The following is a 20,262-nucleotide window of genomic DNA, read 5'->3' as shown; positions in this document are numbered from 1 at the left end:
ACGTTTTTTGCTAGAAGCGCCAATTCACTAGAAAAGTCAGCAAACTACACCCCCCGCCCCCTTTCTGGAAGACTTGGGCTTCCTTGCTGGGAATCCGGGTGTTCTTTCCCAAAAGTGCTCAACAGGCTCCCCAGCCCTCTAGCTCTGCTGCACCAAGCCCATTAGCTGTCCACCGCACCTCAACCTTTCTCACCACTTATTAAGCTTCTACTGTGACTACTTTTAGGTCTCATTTTAAGTGATTTCACAACAGCTTTGTGGTGAAATATTATTTTTTAAAGATCTTATTTGTTCATGAGAGACACACAGAAGCAGAGACCTAGGCAGAGGAAGAAACAGGGTCCCTGAGAGGAGCTCCATGCGGGACTCGATCACAGGACCCCGGGATCACAACCCGAGCTGAAGGCAGACAACCACAGCCACCCAGGTGCCCCCAGGCTCCTCTTCCTACTGGGGACTTTAAGGTTTCAATGAGAGGACGGTGGGCTAGGGTGAAAGGTGGCCCTGAGCGTCACTGTTAAATAGCCTTGCAAGTAGCTACAGGACCAGGAGCCAATCCAGGCCTGAGGATGTGGGCTTGTGGGAAGGAATACTGCCCTCATTTTTCTTTGGCTTCTTGAGTGTCTTGGGAGTGGGAGGGGAGGAAAGGAAGAAGGTGAGTTCAGCCAACAGCCAAGGGAGCTGTTGGCAACTCCCACCACTCTCTCCCTCCCCAGACATGATAGAGTCCTGTCTGGGCTTGGCCAAGCAGGGGAATGGAGACTTGTGGGAGAGAACGGGGCGGGAGGGGAGGGAAGTCCACAGAACTTGCTTTTTCTAGATGTCTTTGTGCACCCAGTCTCCTTCCTCCCCATCCTAAGCAATCCAGCCCAGAGTCCTGGGGAAGGCCTGTGGTTGGGTCTGGGGAGGACCTTTCAGACTGGGAGGGAAACATAAAGAATCCCCTGGGGTAATGATTTGCAGGAAGGATGCCTACCCACCTCAGTCCTCTCCTGGTAGAAAGAAGTGGGGAACAGAGTGACCCCTGCAGAAATCTGCCTCCTGATGACAGTCTTTTGTTGTTGTTGTTGTTGTTGTTGTTAAAGATTTTATTTATTCGTGAGAGACAGAGAGAGGCAGAGACATAGGTAGAGGGAGATGCAGGCTCCTTGCAGGAAGCCCAATGCAGGACTTGAGCTAGGACCCCAGGATCATGACCTGAGCCGGAAGGCAGACGCTCAACCACTGAGCCACCCAGGCACCCTTCCTGATGACAGTCTTGTGAAAAGCTCCCACCTTGGACACCCTGCCCTCCCTCCCTCCCCACCCCTCTCCCCACCAGACTTCAGGCAGGTCTCCTCCCCCAAAGCTGCTGGATTCCATGAGGCAGAAGTGGTGATAGGACTGTGGATGGGCTGAGTTGGGACCATAGTCCTTTATTTTCAAAAGTTACCCATCCTGTTAGAGGGGCCCTAGGAATGTGGGGAGCAACATGAGAGTGCGAGTCCCAGATGTTCTGGCTTTCCATCCCATCTCCTCTTCTCCACCATCATCTGTTCCTGAAAATTTCAAATCTTTTGTCCTGCTCCACCACACAGCAAAATGTGTCACACCCCTGCTGAAACCTTCCAACAGTTTTCCATTTTTCTTGGAAAAGAATCCAAACTGTTGCCTTTGTCTAAAATGCCTTTCTCTCAGATCTTGGCATGGTGGACTCCTTGCTAGTCTGTATTCTGTACAAATGTTATCATATCTTCACAAACCCTTTCCCTGACGACCAGACTTGGAGATCAGGAGAGAGCCACCGTCTCCTCTATCCTCTGTCTCCTGCCATGCTTTATTTTTGATTAGTACTTAACAGTACCTGAAATTATATTGATTTGTTGGCCAGTATACTTGGGAGGCAACAGTGAAATGTAGTCGCTAAGAGCATAGGGAAGTGGTTTGAACTCACGTTTCCCGAATGTGTAACCTCAGGTAAATCGGCAAACTCTCTGTGCCTTGATTTCCTCATCTGTAAAATGGGGAAAGTAGTAGTACCTGTATCACAGGGTTGTCATGAGGATCAAGGAAATGGTGCTCAGCACAACATAAGGACTCAAATGTTAGCTGCTATTATTATGATAATGGTTAGGATTTACAGTGTACAGTTATTATCCCCATTGCCTAAAACAGTATTGAATAAAACAAAGTAAACGATCACCTAGTGTGTGACAGGCACACCCTAACCAGTTGTGTTGTGGATGCTGTACCATTTTGGGAGTCACCAAGAATGCCACGTGCAGGGAGTAGCAGGAAGAGACTTGACAGAGAGTCAAAAACCCTTGGTTCTGGGACGCCTGGGTGGCTCGGTGGTTTGGTGCATGCCTTTGGCCCAGGGCGTGATCCTGGGGTACCAGGATCGAGTCCCACATCGGGCTCCCTGCATGGAGCCTGCTTCTCCCTCCACCTATGTCCCTGCTTCTCTCTCTCTGTATGTATCTCATGAATAAATAAATAAAATCTTAAAAAAAAAAAACAAAAAACCTTGGTTCTGGACTCAATATTGCTGCCACTTCACTCTAGGATTTGGGCCAATCACCTTCCTTTGCTGGGTCTCAGGCTCTTCAAATAAAATAATGGGTTGAAGCAAGTGATTGCTCTCTCCCTGCCAGCTTCCAGGGGTCCCGGTTTGAATCCTGTGCTCCTTTTATTCACCACATGGTGTTCAGGGTGGTGCCTTCAACTTCCCTCAACCCTGCTTCCTAACAGTCCAAAGCTGTCACGAAGAGAGTCGAGCCAGGTAAGACATTCTTAGTTTAAGCCTTTGAACCCAGAAACAAAGTCTTAGCCCTGGACACCAGATCTTCTCTTTTAGCAACATCCCTCCCTCCCCTTCAGCTTTAGCCGAGCTCATTATCTGAGTGCTGGGGGAGGAGAGCCAGCCCTGGCTGAGGACACAGCAGGCTGGACCCAGGCACGAAAGTTCTGGCCTCAGTTATTTTCAGATGTGGAGACAGGGTGTATATACAGCTGGATGTGCACAGACGCGTGTGCCTGTATGTACTCGTGGCTGTCTGTGGCTATATTTTTACTTGTTTCCACTTTCTCCTTTGGGAGGGACAAGATCAAGATTAACCAGAGTAAAAGAGTATCTACATTGTGGGGCTGGTAATGCCCACCTGCTCCTTGGGTCACTCTAGGGGTAGGGGCAGACATCCTGTAAGATCTCTAAGGGGGAAATGGACCAAGGGTAGGGGATCTCCTCTCCCCTTCTCGGTTCTCTTTGTTTCAAAAGCCGAGCCCACCTGCCCCACGCCTGTCTGTCCACCTCACCAGGGATGCCTGTGTCTGTATCCCTGTGATAGCTGAGTCATGGCTTTCTGCCTCTTCCTTTCCCTCAGTGCCTCCAGGGCTGAGTGGCTGGAGAGGGGCAGGTTTTGCAAGACAAGCTTGGTGTTTTGTGTTGGAGGAGAAAGCACAATTGAGGTGTGGCAGTGGCTGGCTCAAGCTGGGGCAGTAGAGGCCCTAAGAAGGCTGGTCTCAGGGTGCAGGAGGTCTGTACCATCCTTCACTGGCTTTCTCTCCCCATCACTAAATTTAAGACCTAGCTGTTTTCCCTTTATTGTTTATATGTTTATATGCTCTAACACTTTTCCAACTGGGTTGTGACTTTTCTAGAGGCCCACAGAGGGTTTGTTTTTTTTGTTGTTGTTGTTGTTTTAAAGATTTTATTTATTCATGAGAGACACACAGAGGGAGAGAGGCAGAGACACAGGCAGAGGGAGAAGCAGTTTCCATGCAGGGAGCCTGATGCAGGACTTGATCCTGGGACTCCAGGATCACACTCTGGGCTGAAGGTGGCACTAAACTGCTGAGCCACCCAGGCTGCCCTGATTATTTCTTATTGATACCTAGAAGCTATTTATTTTTTTTAAAGATTTTGTTTATTTATCCATGAGAGACACAGAGAGAGAAGGCAGAGACACAGACAAAGGGAGAAGCAGGCTCCCTGTAGGGAGCCCAATGTGGGACTGGATCCTGGGACCCCAGGATCATGACCTGAGTGACCTGAGCCAAAGGCAGACGCCCAACCGCTGAGCCACCCAGGTGTCCCTAGAAGCTCTTTATATATATATATATATATATATATATATATATATATATATATATATATATGTCCCTAGAAGCCACCCAGGTGTCCCTAGAAGCTCAAGGGTGTTAACTCTTTCTGGGATATGAGTTGCAAATGTTTTAACACAGTCCTCTGTTTTTTCTTTTAACTTTTTATTTTGGAATAATGTGGATTTGCAAACAGTCATCAGAAATAATATCATTTTCCCATGTAGAAATGAAATCTTTACAAACATTATTTGGCATATATATTTCATTTTTAAAAATGTGCTCATAGGCACTTGGGTGGCTCAGTGGTTGATCATTTGCCTTTGGCACAGGTTTTGATCCTGGGGTCCTGGGATCGAGTTCCACATCAGGCTCCCCACGGGGGGCCTGCTTCTCCCTCTGCCTATGTCTCTGCCTCTCTCTGTGTGTCTCTCATGAATAAATAAATAAAATCTTTTTAAAAATGTATTCATTAGTGATGTGAGATCTTATGGTATTTGTCTTTCTCAATTTCACTTAGCACAACGCCCTTAAGTTCCATCTATGTGGTCTCAAACCGCAGAATTTCCTCTTTTTTTTTTATGGCTGAATTATATATATGTTATATATAATTACACACACACACACACCCACAGTTTCTTTATCTATTCATCCACCAATAATTTGTAAATAATGCTATAGTGAACATGGGGGTGCAGATATCTTTTTGAGTTACTGTTTTTGTTTCTCCCCTTTTTAAAAGATTTATTTATTCATGAGATACCACTGAGCCACCCAGGTGCCCCTTGTTTTTCCTTCAGATCAATCCCCAGAAGTGGGTTTGCTAGATCATATGGTAGTTCTGTTTTTAATTTTTTGAGAAACCTCCACATCATTTTCCAGAGCGGCTGCACCAATTTACATTCCCAGCAACAGCGCACAAGGGTTCTTTTTTTCCACATCCTCGCCAACACTTGTTGTTTCTTGTCTTTTTGAGAACAGATGTCCTAACAGGTGTGAGGTTATTTACCTTTATTTTTTTTTTTACCAGACAGATAGAGTTTTGAAATTGTTTATGGGGCCAGAGAGATCTTTGTGGTGTAACTGGGAGCGCATCGTCTCTCCATGTAAGACCTTCCCAGGGTGTCTTGGAGCAGTTAGGATGAGATCCAATCTCCCTACGTCAGCTCCTGGCTGTGGTCCCTGCCCACCTGCCTGACCTCATCTCTACATGTCTGCCTGTGCTATCGCTTCCACTGTGCTTGGCTGGTTTCCATTTATTTCCTCTTCCCCCTGGGCCTTTGCAAATGCTGATTCTTCAGTTTTGAAAGTTGTTCCCCTACATTCTTTACCTGGCCTGCTCTCGATCCTCCTTCAGAGCTTCTCTCCAACTACCTCTGAGAGGCCTTCCCGGAGTCCCTACCTCCGGTCCCCTGGGCCATGTGTGTCCCAGGGGTTACCCTGGCACTGGGCCGTGCCTGCACAGGGGTGCTCAATGGATGTTTGGGGTAGGGAAGGATATGGGTATGCACTACCTGGTCCCGACATGTCCACTTGATGAATTCAGCATGGGGCTTCTGGGTTCAGACTTCCTCCCTTTGGGGTCCTATCTTTGGCTCCCTGCCTGGGCTCCCCTCCCCCAGAAGATCTTTAAGATCCATAGGCAAGCAGGGAGAAGCTCAAAGCTGAGGGCTGCAAGGGAGAGGCAGAGGAGAATAAGCACTGTCCAGAAGGGCTGTTGACTTCTTGTCTTGGGCCTGCCCCACCGAAGTGGGGGTTCAGGGGTGACCAGGGAGAAGTTGGTGTGAAATAGACATGCATAGGAAGTCACAGGGGAGAGCCCTCCTCATCCCTAACAGCCCACCCAGATTTCTTGTTCTTTCCTTCACCACGCACACTCTCCTCTACCTGCTTGCGTCTCCACCCCATCCACACCTATGGCTCCACGTGTGTATCCCTGACCCTGAGGACAGTGCACTACTCTGTTGGGGGAACAACGCCAGGCAGTACTGACAGGTGCTAGGGCACCTGTGCTACACTGTCCCCTCCTTTCTCCTCTCTGGATGCATCAATCCTGCCTCCATCCTCCTCTGTTTCCTTCCCTTCTCCTATTCCTTAGATTCTGGAGCCAATCAGGGAGAAGTCAGAGGATCTTCCACTCCCAAGGCGAATGGGAGCAAAGGAAGGAGGGGTCAGCATCAGAGCACAAGTTGGCTTCTCTGCCCCCTCATCAAGAGCTCTCTGGGCAGAGAACCTGGCCCAGGGCAAAGTCAGTCCCCTGAACCCAGGAAAGTGTGGGAGGAAGATTTCAAAGCCCTATTCTGTACCTTCTCAGGCTTCAAGGAGTGCCAGGTTGACTTCTGGAGACAAAGCAAGCCCCTGGGAGCAGATAATTAGCAGTGCACAGGAGGCAGAGCCAACTCAGAATAGACCTGGGTTCGGGATGCCTGGGTGGCTCAGTGGTTGAGCGTCTGCCTTTCGCTCAAGTCATGATCCCAGGTCCCAGAATTGAGTCCCACATCAGGCTCCCCATAGGAAGCCTGCTTCTCCCTCTGCCTATGTCTCTGCCTCTCTCTGTGTGTCTCTCATGAATAAATAAAATCTTAGGAAAGAAAGACCCAGGTTCAAATCCTATCCTTCTGACTGTGTAACCTTTTTTTTTTTAAGATTTTATTTATTCATGAGAAACACACACACACACAGAGAGAGAGAGAGAGAGAGAGAGAGGCAGAGACAGAGGGAGAAGCAGGATCCATGCAGGGAGCCCGATGTGGGACTCAATCCTGGGACTTGATCCCAGGACTCCAGGATCACGCGCTGGGCTGAAGGCAGACGCTCAACCGCTGAGCCACCCAGGCATCCCATGGCTGCATAACCTTGAACAAGTGAGTGGATCTGTCTGAACCTTCCTCGCCTTATCCAGAAAATGCAGTAAATACTTATTTCACACAGCTGTAGCAATGCACAGTGCCTTGCACAGGGCTTGGTACATAGTGAATTGGCAACAGGCGAATAGCTCTTCTAAATCTATTGGAGAAGTGATTCTCAGGGTGTGGTTCCAGACCAGCAGTACTAGCAGTACCCCGGAAGCTGATAGAAATGCAGACTCTGGGCAGCCCGGGTGGCTCAGCGGTTTAGCGCCCCCTTCAGCCCAGCGCCTAATCCTGGAGACCCGGGATTGAGTCCCACATCCGGCTCCCTGCATGAAGCCTGCTTCTCCCTCTGCCTGTGTCTCTGCCTCTCTCTCTCTCTCTCTCTCTCTCTCTCTGTGTGTGTCTCATGAGTAGATAAATAAAATCTTACAAAGAAAAAGAAATGCAGACTCTTAGACCCTACCCCAGACCCACTGAATCAAAAACTCCTAGGGCAGGGCCCAGCAATCTGTTTCCAGAGACAGATGACCTTTGAGAATCACTGCCACGTTGAGTGGGAATGCAGACCGTCAGATTCTGACGTCTAGGACACATCAAAATCACCTGGGAGCTTGTGAAAAATACAGATTCCTGGCCTCAAAGCCAGGGATTGAGGTGAGGCCTGGGAAGTACATTTTAACTTGAGTTTGATGCGGAGGGGGCGTGTGCCCGAGGCTGCCCTGGAGGAAGGTCATGGGAGGTTCCAGCCTGGGGGGCCGAGGACTCCCTTCGCGTGGGAGAGGGGATATAAAGCTGGAAACGGAAGGAATTTGCACTTTACCCTGAAGTCACTGAGTGAGAAGGAGGAAGGGTACACAATGAGGGCAGTGCGTGCCAGAACTGGCCACCGGCCCAACCCCGTGACGCCACCCCACCGGCCTTGGGGGGCCCTGGCCGCGCGGGGGTCTCTCCCCCACCCCAACTCTTCCCTCTGTCCAGCGGCTGTAGGAGGGGAGAGGCCGGGGCCGAGGGCACCAAGCTCCCGGTGAGACGACAGCGGGGCGGCCGCCGAGCGGGGGACCGTGGCGACCCGTCACCTCGCGCTCCCGGGCTCCAGGTGGCGCTGCGGTGCGCGGGTCCCGCCGGGGCCTGGCCGCCGCGCGCTCGCCGCCCCTCCCGCGCCCCAGCGTTGGAGCCCGCGGCCGTGCCCACGAACAGGGTCGGCCCTGCGTGAGCCCCGAGTCCCAGCGCCGGGCCCTCCGCTCCTCCCCGCGGCCCCGACGGCCTTAGCCCGCGGAGGAGCCCCTGCCCCGGGCCCGCAGGGCCGCCCGCCGCGGTGACACGGGCTGTTGCACACCGGTTCCACCGGACAGTTGGTGTCTAGTTAAAACGACTGCTCAGCCAGCGAGTGAAACCCGCCCCCTGTCTTGGAACAACTGGCCTCTCTCCCTGTCTTTTCCTCCCTTGGGTCGACTCCTGTTCTTGTTGCCAGGTCCACATCACGAAGGCACGGACTTCAGGCCTAGCAGAGCTTGGCATCCCTCATCTCATTTAGTCCTGAAGGCAGAGAGCATCCCTTAGGCCCAAAAGCCATCACCGCTGTTTTCCAAACCAATAAATTGTGGTTTAGAGGGATTTAGGAACTCCTCTAAGAGCTCACTGTTAGTGATATTGGACGGGACACAGGTCTGCTGGGCTGGAGCCCTTGTCACCTTCCTTTCTCTCTCTCTCTCAGCCCCCTCCTCCACCTTCAGGGCCACCCGTTACCGTTGTGTAGGTTCTGCACTGCCCGACTCTATAATCAGCACAGATATATGGAACCATTAGGGCAATTTTCCATCACATGGCAGTGAAGGGCTTTGCAGAAGGGGCACGTTATTCTAATCTGCCCAAAATTGCCTCCTGGGCAGCCCCAGGGTCCCTGCAGCCATCTCTCCAAGTTTGTTCCTCCTCTTCCCAGCAGATGCATCTGGCATCCAGTTTCCACACCGCACCTGGCTTTTCGCAGGAGCAGAGAGGTCTTCACAGAGCTGGCCCAAGGGATCTTGGGTGGATAATCTCTGGTGGATAGTGCTCTGTGACATGGCATGACACTACCCCTCAGTGGGATCTGTGCCTATTAACAAATACATGCTTGTGTGTGTGTGTTTGTGTGTGTGTTGGGGGTCACCTCTTCTGCCAGAACTACCCCTTACAGGTCAGAGTGTCTTATGATCAAGATGAGAATTTCCTGGCGGAATTCCTGGGGGGCACAGGCCAGGTGGATGAGCCCTATGAACCAGGAATGTGCATCCTCCAAATTGATACTATAAGGGCTAACAGAAGGAATCCTCCCCTTCTCAGAGACACACTGTCCACCCTGAAGTTTTGGGGGTGGACAGAGAAGGAGGAGATCTGGAGGGGATGGACATGGTCTCAGATGCATCGAGCTCTTTGCATGGATGGTTCCAGCACCAGGTGGGGCAGAGAGGATGCTGGGAGTGGAGTGATAGAAGCAGGCCTGAGGTCTGGAGAAGAGAAGGATATGGAGGACCAGTCAGTCTCTTCTAGAAGTGGAGGAGAGGAGGGATACTTAGGCTGTATATTCGGTGAAGGGGAACACCCTGTCTTGGGAGCCCTAGTCTGAGGGTGGAGAAGGAAGAGGAGAGTTTGATGGGATTGGGGAACCCTGGTCTTGGTGTCCAGTGTCCCAACTTACCTTCTGGCTGTGGTGGGGCTCTCTTGGAAATGTGACTTCCCATTCCAGGGCTTCCCCTGTTCCTCTCTTTGAGCCTGTATCCTGTCTTACCTCAATTCCTTGCTCACTGGATGACTCCCAAAGCACAGAACCTGCTCCATCCCTCCAGCTATCACTGCACCCACTTTATGCTTCTAGGGGTTTCCTCTATTGCCAAGGAGCAACCATGACCTCAGATCCGACACTTTTAAGTTGCATGAGGATACCTGCTGCTTCCTGCAGTGCCTGGTGGGCCTGGCTATTGTGGGCACATCTGTACAGTGATATTGAGCTGTTGCTCCTGGCTGGGAATGAGGTGTAGGGGGCTGGATGGGAGGCTGCCTTGGCCAGTGGGGTGGGGGGGATGCTGGAGTTACGGGGAGAAGTGAGGGTCCTGGGCAGGACAGAGGAAGAGGCTGGCTGCAGGAGATGCCAAGGGAAGGGAACCAGCCCGAGTGATGGCAAAAGACTGAACTCGGTGTATGTGTGTGGTGTTTTGGGGGAGGGGATGTCTGGAACATAAGCTGCTGAGAGATCAATTGAGCCCCTCTTTTAAAAATGAGAAGACCGGGGATCCCTGGGTGGTGCAGCGGTTTGGCGCCTGCCTTTGGCCCGGGGCGGGATCCTGGAGACCCGGGATCGAATCCCACATCGGGCTCCCGGTGCATGGAGTCTGCTTCTCCCTCTGCCTATGTCTCTGCCTCTCTCTCTCTCTCTCTCTCTCTCTGTGACTATCATAAATAAATAAAAATTAAAAAAAAATTTAAAAATGAGAAGACGGGATCCCTGGGTGGCGCAGCGGTTTGGCGCCTGCCTTTGGCCCAGGGCGCGATCCTGGAGACCCCGGATCGAATCCCACGTCGGGCTCCCTGGTGCATGGAGCCTGCTTCTCCCTCTGCCTGTGTCTCTGCCTCTCTCTCTCTCTCTCTTTCTCTCTCTGTGACTATCGTAAATAAATAAAAATTAAAAATAAATAAAAATAAATAAAAATGAGAAGACTGGGCAGCCCCAGTGGCGTAGCGGTTTAGCGCCGCCTGCAGCCTAAGGCGTGATCCTGGAGACCCTGGATCAAGTCCCACGTCAGGCTCCCTGCATGGAGCCTGCTTCTCCCTCTGCCTGTGTCTCTGCCTCTCTCTCTCTCTCTCTCTCTCTCTCTCTCTCTGTATGTCTCTATGAATAAATAAATAATCTTTAAAAAAACATAAAAATGAGAAGACTAAGGCCCAAAGAGGAGTGATGTTGCTGGAGGGAGGGGGTGGGTGGGAGGGCGGTCCTTTGACTTCTGACCCCAGGCCCAGTCCTCTGTGGGATGTGAGTACCCCCTACTCATCTCTCTGTCCCTAAGAGCAGACTTTGGACCTGGGGCTGCAAATGTGGTATCTGTGCATACAGGCACTGCTTCGGTGGCAGCGCACTGGTGTGTAAGGCCTCTTTTTCTGCCAAGTTCACTTCTTGCTGGACTGCCTGGTCTCTGCTTGCAAGCCCTCCATCCTCCCAGCCCAGAACCAGCTCAACTCCAGCTCTCTGCTCAGCCCGTTGGCACAGAGCAACAACCCTTTCCTCAGCTTAGGATGCAATTGGGAAATGTACTGGGCATTGGGGGCCAGGGTTTCTCATACTGACACTATGTATGGTAGAGATGAATTTGTAGGCAGGGGGCTGGGTGCTGATTCCTATGGCTCAGCGAGTAGTCCAGGTTTCCTTCTAAAACTCAGTATCTGGGATGCCTGGGTGGCTCATTGGTTGAGTGTATGTCCTTGGCTCAGGGCATGATCCCATAGTCCCGGGATCGAGTCCCACATCGGGCTCCCTGCATAGAGGCTGCTTCTACCTCTGCCTATGTCTCTGCCATGGCCACCTGATACTTTGGACATGATGCAAGACCCACTGTGTGCCACCCCCCACTCCCACCCCAGGCCTTAGGATGTCGGAGGCCACTGGATAGGCCTGGCTGGACATAGACCCTCCCAATTAACTTCCTCACGTGGTGCTGACATGGCCCCCCCTTCACCTTCCCCACACAGAGGGACCCCCAGTCAGTCATTCTTCTATGATGGCAATACCAGTCTCCTCTCCCCATGCCTCCTACACCCCGCCTATCTCCTACCTCCTACTCTTTCTCCTTCTGCCTTCACCTGTTCCCCTTGGTAACTCTCTGTGAGCCTGGTGAAGCCCCTGTCAGGACAAGATGGTCTTTCATGACCAAATTTTTTTCCACCATGGGACCTCTGGTCTCAGCCCTCTAGGGATGGGGATGTGGCAAGGCGAAGCGTAGGTGAGATCCTGGGAAACACGGAGGCCTGAGCCTGTGGTACAGCCCAGACTTTTCCCCCAGGTATATTGGTTTTCTGGGGCTGCTGTAACAAGTTGTCACAAACTCTGTGGGTTAAAACATTAGAAATTCATTCTCCTACAGTTCTGGAGGCCAGAAGTCTGAGGTCAGTTTCCCTGATCCAAAATCAAGGTGTGAGGAGAGCTGTGCTCCCTCCAGAGGCTCTGGAGGAGAATCCATTCTTTGATTCTTCCAGCCTTTGGTGGCCTTATTGCTCGGATCTCTGTCACATTGTCCCCTTCTCCTCTGTGTCACATCTCCTGCTGCCTCCTCCTTTTAAGGACACTTGGGATTGAGCCTCATATCTCTGGGAGGTTATTATTCAGCCTCCTACCAGCCTTCACCCCAACACACACGCAAGTGTTGATCACTTGGTCTAGGAGTGGTGGAAATCATCCAGGAAAAGAGAAGTAGGAGAGGCTCCAGGACCAGCACTAGGTCAAACTCAGTAGCTTCTAGGTGGGCCCACCTGAGAGTAGGGGAGTGGGCAGCAAAGCCTGGAAGGGACAACCACATTTCTTCCCAAGTTGCACATCCCAAATAGCATTTGCCCAAAAGCTTCTTTCATGCCACCTGCCCCACTTGCAGGTTGGGAAGCACTAGGGATTGTGGGTAAGAATCTGAGTAGACCCCAGAGGTAGGCTGAGGGATCACCACTTATCAGCTGTGGTTCTCAAAGTGTGGGCCAGCACCAGTAGGATGAGCATCCCCTGGGTGGCTCAGATGGTTAAGCCACTGACTTGATTTTGGCTCAGGTCATGATCTCTTGGTGGTGAGATCCAGCCCCACATCGGGTTCTGTGCTCAGTGCAGAGTTGGCCTGTCCCTTTCCCTCCCTGTGCTTGCTCTCTCTCAAAAAATAACAAAACAAAACAAAACAAAAAACCCCAAAACTCCTCTCCTCAAATAGATAAATAAAATCTTTAAAAAACAAAATAAGGCTTACACCAAACACATAGTGTTTATTAGGATGAAAAGAAGTTATGTCCACAGAGTGCTTACTGCAGTGCCTGGATCTTCAGGGTTGGTGCTCAGTGGATATTTGTGGCATGATTGGAGGAGCTATCCAATGAGCAACGAATAATGGAATATGAGTGATGTGTTTTTCACTTACTCAATGAACATTTACTGAGTCAATCTGGGTCCGGCCAGGTGTTAAAGGTTAATTCCCCGCAGTACCCAATCTTGCCAGTTCACAGTGGAGGGCGGGTAAACTGATGGTCGCGGTTCAGGGTGAGAAGGGCCCCAGCTAAGGATGGGCCGCAGGAGCCCACAGATGAAAGGAAGGAAACCATTGTTGCTGTACGTGCTTTCACACATGTGTTATCTTTTCCATCTCTGAACGGAGCACTAGAGGATGGTCTACTTCCTATGCCTCCTTGCCGCGTGTCTTCAAGCAGACTGCTTGGCCTCTGTGCATGCAGAGGCAATTCCCTCATCTGCAAAATGGGAATCATAATGTCCCGCGGAGTTTGGCTTTAAGCAGCACACACAACACCTAGCTTATAAGAGGTTCTGGAAGATGTTACATCTCTTCTAATTTTCCCAGCCATCCTGTGTGATGGGGGTATTACACTCATTTTAAGTCCAAAAGGGAGGGATGCCTGGGTGGCTCAATGGTTGAGCGTCTGCCTTCAGCTCAGGGCGTGATCCCGGAATTCAGGATTGAGTCCCACATTGGACTCCTTGCAGGGAGCCTGCTTCTCCCTCTGCCTGTGTCTCTGCTTCTCTTTCTGTGTCTCTCATGAATAAATAAAATCTTTATTAAAAAAAAAAAAGTCCATAAGGGAGAGAAACACATTAGAGACCCAGGCCAAGGTTAGTTATTGCAATCAGGCCCAAACTGAGGCATTGAGCTTCCTGGCAGCGGCAGCAGGGCCTGGGGATGACCTGGGAAGGTCACTATCTTGAGAGTTCCTTCATTTACATAAAAAAAGGAGGCAACCCAGTTCCCTGGGGGACCTTTAGGGCAGCTACCCCCAGGCTGGCCCTTGCCACCTGCCCTCTCCCCTCCAGCTCCTGGCTAGAGGCTTGCCAGAAGCACAGTTGCTTCAGTGAGGCTGCAACGGAGTCACAAGCCTGCTTTGATTTCAAAGGGAGGGGACACAGAACCCTACCTCTCAATGGAAGGAGTGTCAAAGAAATTTTGGCCATTAAAAAAACAAAACAAAACCACCACATTACACAAATCCCAAATTGTCAGAATCAGGGATAATGTTTACAACTTGAAAAGAGTACTTTTTTCTCTTCTTTGACATTTATTTTCTCTGTGGCAGACGCTGTCCTAGGTTCTGGGGAACATGATCCCCCTCACTCCCTTCTTGTCTGAGAATCAGCATAAGTGGCAGGCGTGGGGAGAGGGAGGTGGAACACCAGACAGAGGCAGGTGCTTGGGCTTTGGCACTGTGTACCTACCAACTGGGGACCAGGGGTCTCATAACGTCTAAGGAGTCCTCTGCTTTGAGCCCCGGGGTTCTAAGACACAGCTCAGCCTGTGCCTGGATGACTCGAGAGGGTAGCATGGGGGGTGGGTGGGGACAGTGTGGGGACAGAAACACAGGCTGAGATGAAGGGGAAGCCTTTGGACAAGAGACAATGGACATCTGTGGAGGCTGGGGGCCCTTTGTCCCAGTAGTTTTGGGGGAGAAGAGTCCTGCTGCTCCACCCGAGATTCTCACAGCCTCAGCAGTAATGGACACCAGTGGGCTCTGGGCCAGGTTTCCTTCTCTGCCACCCTGGAACCCTGTTGGAGCCTCAGCCACCAGGTAGGACCCCAGACTTCAGATCTCCTCAGCCTCCTCCTCCTGCTCTGCTCCCCCCACCCCCTACCCCGGTCCCTCCTCAAGTTTCTGTGCAGCTGTTCAGGCTGAGGTTACTACTAGGCACCACGTGGTCCCTTCATACTGTCCCAAGCCTCCAATACCTTGTCTCTGGTCCCATGACCTGCATCTCTCCTCTCTGCCTACAGCACCTTTGCCCCCACCCTGTCTTTTCCTGTTTGATTGGCATTTGGCAGATGGTCCTGAAGCTACTGCAGAGAGTAGACTGACTCCAGGGACTCTGATCCTTCTCTTCCACCAACCATCCTTGGGATCTAGAAGGACCTCACACCAGCACCTCTCTTGTCTGATCTAGAGGTTTCCATGCAACCCTTCACCTTTGAGACCCTCCAACATCTCCTGAGTGTCCAGTCTCAATGAGTAGCAGCCTGCTCCCATCCCATGGCTCTGAAGGTGCTGATGCCCTGCTAAGCAGAGATCTGTCAGGGTCTGTGTCCCAAGGTAAGGCCAGCAGCTTACTACACTTTCTTTTGCATACCCCCCAATCCCACACATGTGGCCCCATCTTCCAGGATTATGGCTCTGACCCCACCTGCCCTGCTCATGGCCTCCATCCCCTTTCTTAGAACTCTAGCGGTTTTTGGCCAGCCTCTCCTCAGGCTCATTTAGGCCCTAAGCAACTGGCCTCCACCTTTTATTTCCTGTGTTGACATTAAGGACATTCCCTTTCCCAGCCAGCCCAGGCCCCTCACTCACAATATGCTCCCCGATGGTGAGCCCAGCTCCACTCAATTCTCCATAACCCCGGAAGTGGAAGTGTCTCTGGGTTGGTCCCCACCTGTAAGCAGCAGCCAGTTTAGGAGTGGGAGATGGGAAGTGAGGTACCTTACAGATGGGGTTTGCAGAGATTGGTGGTAGAAGGTTGTTGCCTCATTTCTTTGACTTGGCTTGGCTATATTGGAGAGTAGTTTCCTATGGAGCCTTTGCTCTTCCCCTGCCCCCTCCTCCCTGATGGGGCTCCTCAACTAGCCTCTGCAATAGTCTCAACCACTCTGTGGGTCACTGCATTGAAGACATCTCACTGCCACTCACCAGCATGGTCCCTTAAAGGACCCCTGACCCTATCCTGTTTCCAATCCCCAGGAGAAGCTCAGGTCGACTTTGAATGACCCCTTCCAGAACTCAGACTCACCTTCCCCAAACTAGGATCCAGGTCTGGGATCACCCCTCCCAGAAGACTAAAGGGAACACCACTACATGGCGGAGTCTAACCCATCAAGCCAGAACCTAAGAGCCAAAAGTGGGACCTTTTCCTGAGGGTCTGCTCTGTGTCTCGTTCCCTCTTCCTTCAGTATTTCCTCTTCCTTCCTTTCCCCACCGTTCCCTGGATGGGTGACAGTCCAGAGATGGGACCTCCCCAGCCTAGGGTGGTGGTGGAAGGAGGGGTTAGTTGATGAGGGCTTGGGCAGGGTCCCCTCACTTGGCAATCTCAGGTAGTGGGGTCAGGAAAGCTTTTCTGTTTTCCCCCTCTTTTGCTCAGAGCGGGGGGCAACTATTGGACCATATTTTAAATTTCTCTCCTAACTCCTTCCTGCTGGGTTCCCCCTTCCCACCTCTGCTATCCCCAGACAGGGCTTGGTTTGGTGTGGCATGTAAATGAAATCCTTTGCGGAAGAGGGTACAGCTCTAGAACATGCCACCATGGGGAGACTCTAAAGTTAAGGATAGAGAAGGAGTCTTCGTCACTTATCAGTACTTTCTTTTTAAAATTTTATTTATTTAAGAGAGAGCGAGCACGCAAGTAAAAGCAGGGGGAGGGGCAAAAGGAGAAGCAGACTCCCCACTGAGTAGGGAGCCCAATGCAGGGCTCTATCCCAGGACCCTGAGATCATGACCAGAGCCAAAGGCAGAGGCTTCACTGACTGAGCCACCCAGGCACTCCCTTATCAGTACTTTTTTTTAATTTTTTTTATTTTGTTTTATTTTTATTTTTTTTTAATGATAGTCACACACAGAGAGAGAGAGAGGCAGAGACATAGGCAGAGGGAGAAGCAGGCTCCATGCACCCGGAGCCCGACGTGGGATTCGATCCCGGGTCTCCAGGATCGTGCCCTGGGCCAAAGGCAGGCGCCAAACCGCTGCGCCACCCAGGGATCCCCTTTATCAGTACTTTCTTAAAGGGGAGTTTTGTTGTTGTTGATTTTTTAAAGAGGAGAAGCAATTCTAAGCCTCTTAGCTGGTATAGCCAAAAAATTCTTAGGAAGAGTGGTGGCAAGACTGAAATCCCTCGGGATCCCTGGGTGGCCCAGTGGATCTATCAAATCTATCTATCAAATCTTTTCAGCTATGCCAAAATTCTGGTTCTGATAATAACATAATGATGTTTTATCCTACACATTTTCACCTGTTTCCAACATGACTACTGAATACACTGTAAGATTTTAAGGCAGTTTGTTCATTTTTATTGGCAGTTAATTTTGTTCATAGGGTAGACCTTTGGGATGTACAGTTAAATTACTATTTTTTCAAGTCTTTTACAAGAGGTCCCTTCTGTGTAGTTAGGTCACCAACTAGATACACATTTAGGTTCATTTGTTTCATTTTACTTTCAACTTTTAGGGACTGGTTTTTAAAAATTAATTTCTGTCATATAATCACGGAAAACACAGGTTTCCAAAGTCAAATACACACACTATATTCAAAATCTAGCCTCTCTTCCTTTTATTCTATTATCTCCTCAATGTCAGTAGCCATTAAAAGTTTTTGAATCATACTTCCACTTTTAATAAAACACAAGTATTTGCATTTGTATCTCCCTACTTTCGCAAATGAATAGTAGACGGAATTTGTATACTTTCTTATTCCTTTCTTCAGCAAGAAAGCTTGCAGTGTTTCACGCCAAAGATTCTCAGAAATGTGTGTGTGTGTGTGTGTGTGTGTGTGTGTAAAATGCAGGCAGCATTCCGCCCCATCTTCCACAGCAGTTTCTGGTACGATAAAGCATGTGAAAACTCTCAAACTGCAAAGTGGTACACAAACGTGCCTGTTGACTATTAACCCCTTTTGGGGAGAGCTTCAAGACTCATGCACCTGACTTAGCACATTTTGCACAAGAAACAGGCTCACAGAACTGTGAGCACCTGCTCCGAGGAACACAGGGAAAGGATGGGAAATCCGGTCTCCTGTCTGGCAGGAGTCCAGGATAAATCCATTGAGACTTTATTTTTATTTTTAAATATTTTATTTATTTATTCATAAGAGACACACATAGAGACATAGGGAGAGGGAGAAGTAGGCTCCCTGTGGGGAGCCCCTCCCGGGACTGGATCCCAGGACCCCGGGATCACCACCTGGGCCAAAGGCAGGCACTCAACCAGCGAGCCACCCAGGTGCCCCAAGAGACCTTCTTTGTAAAAACTGTACTCAATATACAGATACCTATTTTTATAAAGATGAATATGTTAGGGGGCCCCCATGGGGGAAAAAGTCACAGAAGACCCCAGGCTGAATGAGGCCGACATCGCCCGGGCAACCACGAACGCCCGGGGTCCCGGGAAGGATCCCGGGGCTGGGGGCGGCGAGCCCCGCCCTCACTCCTCCTGGGGAGCTTCGGTCCCGGGTGGGAGGAACGCGAGGAGCTGCTGTGGAGGCACTGACCAGGGAGGGCCAAGATGAGGGCACCTGACCCTCCTCCAGTTAAAGCTGTCCCATTTGGCGCCCGGACGGAAGGCAATGACACACCCACCCTGGACTCCAGCAGAAGTCAGGTAAAAACTGCAGGACAAAGACACCACGTCCGCGTTTCCAAACGAGAAATGGCCTTCGTGAGGACCCGTAGAGCTTCCACGGGTAGCGATTCCGAAACTGTGGCTTAGGGGCGGGGGCGAGGTTCTGCGGGCGGAAGCCCGCGGGAGGCGGGGAGCCGAGCAACGGAAATGACGCTTAGTAGCGCCAATGGGATGGAGCAGGGGCTGGCCTCCCCGCCCCGTTGGACAAGGGGGAGCGGTTTCCGGTAGCGGTGCCCGGGAGGGGCGGGGGAGGGGTTGGCGAGTTTGTGTCCCGTGACCTCTGGCCTCCAGAGACCTTGCACCCCAGCAGCCGCACCAAGATGACGGGCTGTGGGTTGGCAGAGCTGGAGCTGGCCGAAGGGGAGGAGGCCGTGGCGGTCCCCGGGCCACCCCCAGAACCCCGCGCCCCGGAGCCCAGCGCCCCAGTGCCCGAGCCTGGTTTGGACCTGAGCCTGAGCCTGAGCCCGCGGTCCGAGACCCCCGAGCGGCAGACCTGCAGTCCGGGTCGACGGAAGGGGCGGGCGGACCGGCGGGGCGGGGCCCGCAAGGGGCGGCAGGTGAGCTGGGGGAAGGCCTGGCCCCTAGCCTGCCGACGAGCCCGCGCCCACCTCGTCACTGCCTCGCTCTCTGCTCCCAGGTCCGCTTTCGTTTGGAGCCGCTCTCCCCGGTGCGGTCCGAGCCGCCGTCGGCCGCCGCCGCGCCAGGCGAGAAGCCCGCAGCGCCGCAGGACCTGGGGGCGCCCGCTCAGCAGAGCAGCCTGGCCTTGAGCCTCGAGTTGCAGGCCGCGCGGGCTGCTGCAGCCGGGGGCCAGTTCGATGCCGCGAAGGCCGTGGAAGAACAGCTGAGGAAGTCGTTCCAGACTCGCTGCGGTTTGGAGGAGAGCGTGGCCGAGGGTGAGAGAGAGACGGCCGGCCGGGCGCGGGAGTGGGGATGAGAAGCGCCACTCACCTCCGCTCCCTCTGCCGTCTCAGGGCTGAACGTGCCGCGCTCCAAGCGGCTCTTCCGAGACCTGGTGAGCCTGCAGGTGCCGGAGGAACAGGTGCTGAACGCTGCGCTGAGGGAGAAACTGGCGCTCCTGCCACCACAGGCCCGAGCCCCGCCCCCAAAGGTGAGGGACCTGGGCTTCAGTTTACGTTTCGTGCCCCTTCACCTTCCCAAGTGTAACTAACCTTGCTTTGGGTTCCAATTCCCAACAGGAGCCACCTGGGCCAGGGCCCGACATGACCATCCTTTGTGACCCAGAAACATTATTTTATGAGTCTCCACACCTGACCCTGGACGGTCTGCCTCCTCTGCGTCTTCAACTCCGGCCCCGCCCTTCAGAGGATACTTTCCTCATGCACCGGACACTGAGGCGATGGGAAGCCTAGATGTGGAGGCCCTCAGGATTGCTAGTTAATATTTTTGTGTTAAAACTATTTTTCAGAATAAAGTGGTTTTGCTAACAAATGAGACTCTTCTTCGGAGTCTTAAAATGGGTTCAAGCCTCAGGTGGAAGCTGTCTGGAAGTCAAGTTTTTGGCCTTTTTGGAACTTGGTAGTGATGGCAAGTTGAGAACACTGTCCCACCTCTTCCCCTGACCTATCCTAGACACCACGTTTGTTTCCTTGTGGTTTTTTTTGTTTTTTTGAGAGCGAGAGCAGGGGAGTGCAGTGGGGAGGGGGCAGGAGAGGGAATCGCTAGCAGGCTCCACACTCAGCCCAGAGCCGAAGTGCGACTCCATCCAGAGCCTGATG

At 51.9% G+C, this 20,262-nt stretch overlaps 1 protein-coding gene across 1 annotated transcript; it reads left to right on the top strand.

Moving 5' to 3' along the window:
* Positions 1–18,676: 18,676 nt before the first annotated feature.
* Positions 18,677–19,975, top strand: PPP1R35 (protein phosphatase 1 regulatory subunit 35). The gene is made up of 4 exons (XM_077908003.1): positions 18,677–19,083; positions 19,164–19,419; positions 19,498–19,634; positions 19,723–19,975. Exons 1-4 carry the CDS (start codon positions 18,847–18,849, stop codon positions 19,894–19,896), a joined length of 804 nt encoding a protein of 267 aa, XP_077764129.1. The 5' UTR covers positions 18,677–18,846; the 3' UTR covers positions 19,897–19,975.
* The last annotated feature ends 287 nt before the right edge of the window (positions 19,976–20,262 follow it).

This window comes from Canis aureus, chromosome 8 (assembly GCF_053574225.1).
Source record: "Canis aureus isolate CA01 chromosome 8, VMU_Caureus_v.1.0, whole genome shotgun sequence".
NCBI classification, from domain to species: domain Eukaryota; kingdom Metazoa; phylum Chordata; class Mammalia; order Carnivora; family Canidae; genus Canis; species Canis aureus.
This window is presented reverse-complemented; position numbering and strand designations above follow the sequence as displayed.